At 44.6% G+C, this 6,822-nt stretch overlaps 1 protein-coding gene across 3 annotated transcripts in view; it reads left to right on the plus strand.

Moving 5' to 3' along the window:
- The window catches only part of TTC28 (tetratricopeptide repeat domain 28), a 587,392-nt gene that overhangs the window by 497,460 nt on the left and 83,110 nt on the right, over positions 1-6,822 (plus strand). For all 3 annotated transcript variants that reach the window (XM_024120941.3, XM_028480238.2, XM_028480239.2), the window contains one exon: positions 1,080-1,245. In XM_024120941.3, the coding sequence (XP_023976709.1) occupies positions 1,080-1,245 (166 nt within the window). The remainder of the gene's footprint in view (positions 1-1,079; positions 1,246-6,822) is intronic.

Genomic DNA, 6,822 nt, shown 5'->3' on the forward strand with positions numbered 1-6,822 from the left:
CGAACCCGTGTCCCCTGCATCGGCAGGCGGACTCTCAACCACTGTGCCACCAGGGAAGCCCTACCTCTGACCTTTTTATGCTAAAGGTTTTAAGTTGTGGTGTTCATGGTGACTTGGTGAGCGTCGTGCTCAGTGGGATGAATCCCTGTGTATCCCAGCCCCCGGAGGGCCCTGATGCTCAGGAGAACGCAGCTGATGATGGAGGCATTGAGCTCTTTCTCTCGGTGGTTGTTATGTTTTGGGAACATGATTTGACAGGTGGTATAGCCAAATCCCTGTAACAATGAGCCATGTATAATGAGGTTCCTATTGTTTCTCTTTCCGTTTCTCTTTGCTCTTAATGAGACTCTGAAGCTTTCACCAGGGCTGTAATCCAATCAGAGAGGACCAGCATTTTCCAGGGCTGACACAACTCATCCCCATTTGAGAATATGTCCTGTGTTTATTGCTAGAAAACCACTGCGGATTGCCTCAGTTTCATACAGCCATCATTTTTTGCTCCTTTAATCCATTAATGACCATTGACCAGTTGGTCTTATTTAAAGATGGTTTAAAATGTTTTTATCCGGCCTGTACACTACCCATTTATTTTGATTTGCTTTTGTGAAACGAAAGGTCTTTGAGTCACACAGTTTCCATTTGGCTAGCTATATTTTTTGTCAGGAGTTCAGTTTCTGGGGAGAATACACCTTGGCATGCTCATGCACTATTCCTGAAAGGAAACTTTCCCTGTTTGGTGCTTCTGAGAAGCATCTGTTTTGAAATATGTGAACTGATGTGAACTAATCATCATTCCAGGAGCTTCTGAATATATATCGTCAAAATCAAAAGCCCTGTCTTGAATTCCCTGTTTCCAAGCACCAGACCTTCTGGTGAAAGCTGTAAAAAGTGTACTGACCAGACTTCTGAAAGCCCTCTCGACACCTCAGATTTCAGGATTTCTTCACATGGTTTGGAGGACAGCATGCTTGTCAAAGAGGTCACATAGCATCGACCTTGCTGCCCACTGTCCTCTGCCTTCCCTTCCCCCACCCCAATCATGTATAATGTTGGCTGTGCCTGTGCCTGTCTTGTTTCAGGGATTCTGAAGTTTCACGAACACTACCTGGGAGACAGCACGGTGGAAAACTCGAGTGACTTCCAGGCTGGCAGCAGCGCAGCCCTTCCAACAGCCACTAGCTCGGCCCTAGAGCAGCACATCGCCAGCGTCCGGGAGGCCCTGGGTGTGGAATCTTACTACTCAAGGCAAGTAGTGTGGTGCTCTCAATCCCACCTTCAGATATGATCTCAGGGGTTTTCGTTTGTTTTCTCTTTTGTAAACGTCCTACTTGAGCTAATGGAAGAAATCTTCTGGAATTTACACATTGTGCTCAGTCTATTCACAGTTGCTGCAGCAGAAACAACTACATGTCTCTGGAGTGCAAACCCCTTAGCAGTATGTCTTTATTATTTTTGGTAATTTCCTTTCAGACAGGGAAGGGCCTTATCAGACATGCCCATTTTCTAAGATGGGTTTGTAGAATGTTTAAACATAAACACGACTTCGAATTTAACATATTAGCTAATTAAAATTGAGATGCTTTTTTGGTTATAAACAGATTCATGATGAGTTTGTTGGTACTATAGCTGAACTCCTGTTTGAGAATGCATTACCAGTGGCAGGATCTGTGTGTTGAGGGGCTGAGGTGAAGGAAGTTGAACTCCCAATATCGAGGATGGGGAGGAAAAGTGCTTTTTTGCAAATATTGTAAAAGTTATATACTCATGAAAATGTCTTATCGTGATTGGCTATTTTATATATAGAAAATAATTTCCACAAGGACCCTGCTTCTGGGAAAATGGAAAGAAGACAGTCCCTTAGAGCTGGGTCATAGCCAGATTTCCCAGGTGTCTCAGTCCCCCATCCTGTGATTAACAAATGTTGAGAAGATCCGTGTCAGAAAATCTGCTGTGTGAACTGGTGTCAGGTCGCAAGGACATCTACTTTTCTCTTGAATGATTTCTTTTGTAGTTATGAAAACCCTAAGATACCCGCTGTGATTTCTTCAGAGATGCTTAACTCAGACTCCCCGAGTGTGTGGTAGTTATTGCCAGCAGCTGGATTGATCTTTGGGTGTTTATGAAGTCTGAGACGAGCTCTTAGATGAAAAGTAACCATTCAATAATGGAATGTCAGGGCTGGAAGGGGGCTCTGGTGGTCATCTAGGCCAACTCCTTATTCGGCACCGAAATGGGGCTTGCCGACAGCGAGTTAGTGTCAGAGCCGGGATCAAAACAATCTAGATCTCACCCAGACTCCCGGGCCAGTGCTTGTTCTGCTTTTAATTATCACAATTAATATCATACTTGAGACAATAGCCAAAGCATGTAAGAATGTCATCTCTAGCTTCTGTTTTTATGAAGCATGAACAGGCGTCAGCCACATGCACACCCTGTTGTCCTGTTTTTCCCACGGCTGCCGTGAGTCCTGGAGCATCCCTGTCCTTAACACTGGGTAATGGTGTGGTGATCACAGGGGCTTCACAGTGTGGGAACCCCACGAACTTGGAAAGTAAGGCTACTCCCTGAGATTTAATTATAAATGACCATAAAATAGGTTAGGCCAGGGGTACACAGAACTGCTTCAGCAGACAGAAAGGCGCTTAGGCTAGTCTGACTAATCTGTAACCTGATCAAAGGTATTGCATATCCAAAGCTTAGAGGGGAGGGGATGGCCAGCAGTAGAAACACAAAAAAAGGGAGTGAAAGCAGGGCAGACTTCAGCAGTGCCCATTTCTGACACTGTGAAAAGGGGGAGAGAATCTTGGCTAAGGGACTCCAAGTCCCATTGGAAGGCTGTTCTTGTGGTGGACTTTGCTGTCATTATGCTCTCATCCTTCCTGCCTTCCCTCCCTTCTACAAATATTTGAGTGCCTGCTATGTGCTGTGTCTACTAGAGATGGGGGAAAGAGTGATGAATGAGGCAGGAATAGCTCCTGCTCTCAGGGAACTGAAAGGAAGTAGACACAGAGCATATACAGTCTTGTAATGAAAATCATTGTAAGTATTTAAATGAAAATGTGGGGCATAGTGAAAATGTATAAGCAGGGGTGGGGAAACCTATACTGGGAGTTGGGGAGGCTTCCTTGAGGAGGGGGTTTTTGAGCTGAGCTCAGAAGGATGATGAGAAATAAACTAAATGACGGCCACCCCAGGCAGGATGTGCAAGGTCTGCAGGAGGAGACCTCTCAGGCTGTCCCCCTCCCTTCCCTTGTTCAGGCCTCTGCTTTCTGGTTATCATTTGGTTTCTCATGACATATACTTGCAGATATAAAATGTACCTAACAAACTGGCATTCTGGTTTGTACCACTCTGCGGCCTTGGTTAATGAAAATGAGCTCCCAAGAGGCAAAGCCTCTTTGAGCACATTAACAACAGCAGGTTTTCAAGCTTGTAAGGCCACAGTCCAGAGCTTGAACTGAGATGAAATTGTGAAGGGACCCGGGTGTGCAACACCTGCCATCTGAAACCCTGCCCGTGTAGAGGTGCACTTCTCCCTTACTGCAGCGTGGTGGCCACAGCCAGGGTATTGCAGTCCACACAAACCACTGAGAGGGCTCAGTCTGCGTGAAAATACAGATTTCTCTTGATCCCAATTTTCACGTACCTAGGTTAAAATTCATAATGAGAAGGAAGGGGGTTACCCTTTGACTCTTCCCAGCTCCCCTCCTGTTGGACACCATGGTTTAACTCCAAACACTTGTGCCTCAGCAGTTCTTTTATATGATACTGGAGGTTGACTAAGTTTGCTTCCTGGTGCCTTTTGAATTAAAAAAATGGCTTTTGGGTTATAGTTCAGCTCTTCTTCAATGGCAGGGAGAGAGGAAGCATTGTAACTTGCTTCTGTTCCCCACCTTAATCTCTTCCCCTCTACCTTGTACAGAAAGCTCACAAGTCGGGATGAGTCCCCAGGGGTCTCTAGGATGTTGGGTGGCTTGATGCTCAGGATGCATTTGGGGGGCTGCCCTCGGTAGCTTCGATCCCCAGTTTGAAAGGCAGAAGTGAGGTCTTTCCTGTTGCTTTGGACTAGTCTTATTAGAAATTGGTTCATCTTTTGTGAACTTAAACTCAAGTTCTTGATTATGATTTTAAAACTGAATACTTTAGTGGCATGGTTTGAATTCAGTAAAGTGGAGATTTTTGTGAGACTCTTTTCTGCCTCAGTTTCAAGAAAACATTTCAGTGACAGCTAAATTATTTTTCATCTGTAAAATTAGTAAATATTTTTAAAGTGTGGATGCAGTGAACAGTCTCATACTCTAGGGATATAAAATGGTTTAGCCTTTCTAAAAATAATTTGCCAGTAGTATGAGAAATCTTAAAAATGGGCCCTTTGACCCCAAAATTCTCATTTTAGAAATGGAGTAAAGATGTATACATAGGTATATTTATAATAGTTCTATATATTATAGAAAAAAACAACTGAAATATCCATAATTATTGAATGTCAAATTATTTTATATCAATATAATATTATTTATATCAATATAATATTATGTTGCAATTAAAATCATGTTTACAGAGGGTTTTTTTTGTTTGTTTTTTTTTTTTGCGGTACACGGGCCTCTCACTGTTGTGGCCTCTCCCGTTGCGGAGCCCAGGCTCCGGGCGCGCAGGCTCAGCGGCCATGGGTCACGGGCCCAGCCGCTCCGCGGCATGTGGGATCTTCCCGGACCGGGGCACGAACCCGTGTCCCCTGCATTGGCAGGCGGACCCTCAACCACTGCGCCACCAGGGAAGCCCTACAGAGAATTTTTAAGCACATAGTCAAATATCTGTGACAAAATAGTAAGTGAAAAAATAAGATTAGAATTATTGTATATAGTATAATTCAAATTTTGTAATATATACAAAATACTAATATGAAAAGTAAGAAAAAGTCCTTGGAAGGAAATAACCCATAGTGTTAGGGGTAATTACAGGTGGATGATGGAATTATAGATGCTTGGTATTTTATTCTTTGTACTTTTCCTTATTTTCAGTTTTTTAACAATGAACATATATTATTTTTAAAGTCAGAAATAAATAGCCATGTATAAACATCTCTGCAATTCAAAGAGAAAAGAAGAAACCTTTCTGTAATTTCAATTTACAGAGAATAAAATCCAAGTTTCGGAGCCTGACACCACGATCTAGTTGTAGGAGGGTGATCTGGGTTTCTTTCCTGTTCTTGCCTCTTCGTGAGTGCCATGCTCCAGCCACCACACCTTCCTCTCTGTTCTCTAAATGTACCCTGTGACTCCCCCTCCACTCTAGCTCAGGCATGTCTAACCTCTGGATCTGTAGCTGCAGTTGCCCACTAACCAAAGCTGTCTCGGTATCTTCCAGGCATCTCTAGTCTAATATATCTAAAGGCCAACTATTTCTCCCCCAAATCAGTCACTCTAATGCACCACATTAGCAGATCTTGAGTTCTCCTTAGACAGTTTGGACCATGTGTCTTTCTCAAATGCCAACCTCCTGCCCCTGGCTGTGGGGTGACACCACCCTCCATGGCCATACAGCATCTGGCCCCTTCGAACCTCTCCAGCCTGTTTCTAGGGGTTTTGGGGTCAGAGTTCTCCCTGAACCACTGCTGCTACCTCCCCTCTGCCCTTTCTGCTCCCTGTCCCTGTCACGGCCTTCCAGTCCCCTTCGGTCAGAGTGACCTTTCATAGATGTATTGGGACTATGTTTCCTTTTTTTTCCACCCATCCCAGAGCTCCCCCATCACACTTTATCCCTTCAAAGGTTCTGATGGTCTTCAGACTCCAGCTCACATTCCTTACACTGGCCTGTAAGCCCATGTGATCTGGCTTCTGTCTGCCCCTTGAATGCCACCTCTAGTTCTTCAGTTTGGCATCTCCCTGTGGCTGCCCCAGCCTCCGATCACTGCCTAGGGTAAATCAAGGGCTTTCCCATCTTAAAGTTTTGCACATGCCCTTCCTTCTCTCTGTAAAGTTCTGCCCACTGCTCTTGGTATGGCTGGTTCCTTCTCCTCCTTCAAGTTCCTACTTAAATGATAACTCCTCAAAAAGGCCTTTCAGATGCTTCACTGTCAGGTTTATTCACCTCTTCATACCCAGGCCATCAGGCAGTCCTGCAACATAGTAGATGTTTATTAAAAGTTTGTGTGAACAGCCAACTGATTCTGTGAATGAAGTACTTCTCCCTTCTCCCAGAACTGTCCTTCTACTTTTCCTGTAGATAGTCTAATCTCCCTTTAGATCCCTGTTCAAATCTCACACTGTTTCTATCAGGACCACCCAATCCCTGTAAGTCTAAATCAGTCTTTGCTAGTCTCTGTGGTTGCTAACAATAGCAATTATTTCATTCTTCCTTGTTTCATAATCACCTGATTTGTGTGTCTTCCCAAGCAGATGGTGATGCCATGGAGAGCAGGTGCAGTGTCCTTCTCTCTGAATTCTCACTGTCTAACAGTGCCTGGCCCACAGTGAGACATCAGTAAATTTGAAATTTAGTCACCAGAAGGTGTGCTGTGAGCAGACTCTGTGCTTATGCTGGGCTGGCTCACTGATGCTCTTTTTCTTGTGGATGTAAAGTACACAGTGTGCCCCTAGAAATTGAGTCTCGGTGCCTGGGGGAACACCTTCATTCAATTACCCACAGTCTGGCCATGATATCCTTGTTATTCTGCAGACCATTTTTTTTTCTTTTTTTTTTTTGTGGTACGCGGGCTTCTCACTGTTGTGGCCTCTCCCGTTGCGAAGCACAGGCTCCGGACACACAGGCTCAGCGGCCATGGCTCACGGGCCCAGCCGCTCCGCGGCATGTGGGATCCTC

The sequence above is a fragment of the Physeter macrocephalus genome, chromosome 19 (assembly GCF_002837175.3).
Source record: "Physeter macrocephalus isolate SW-GA chromosome 19, ASM283717v5, whole genome shotgun sequence".
Lineage (NCBI taxonomy): Eukaryota > Metazoa > Chordata > Mammalia > Artiodactyla > Physeteridae > Physeter > Physeter macrocephalus.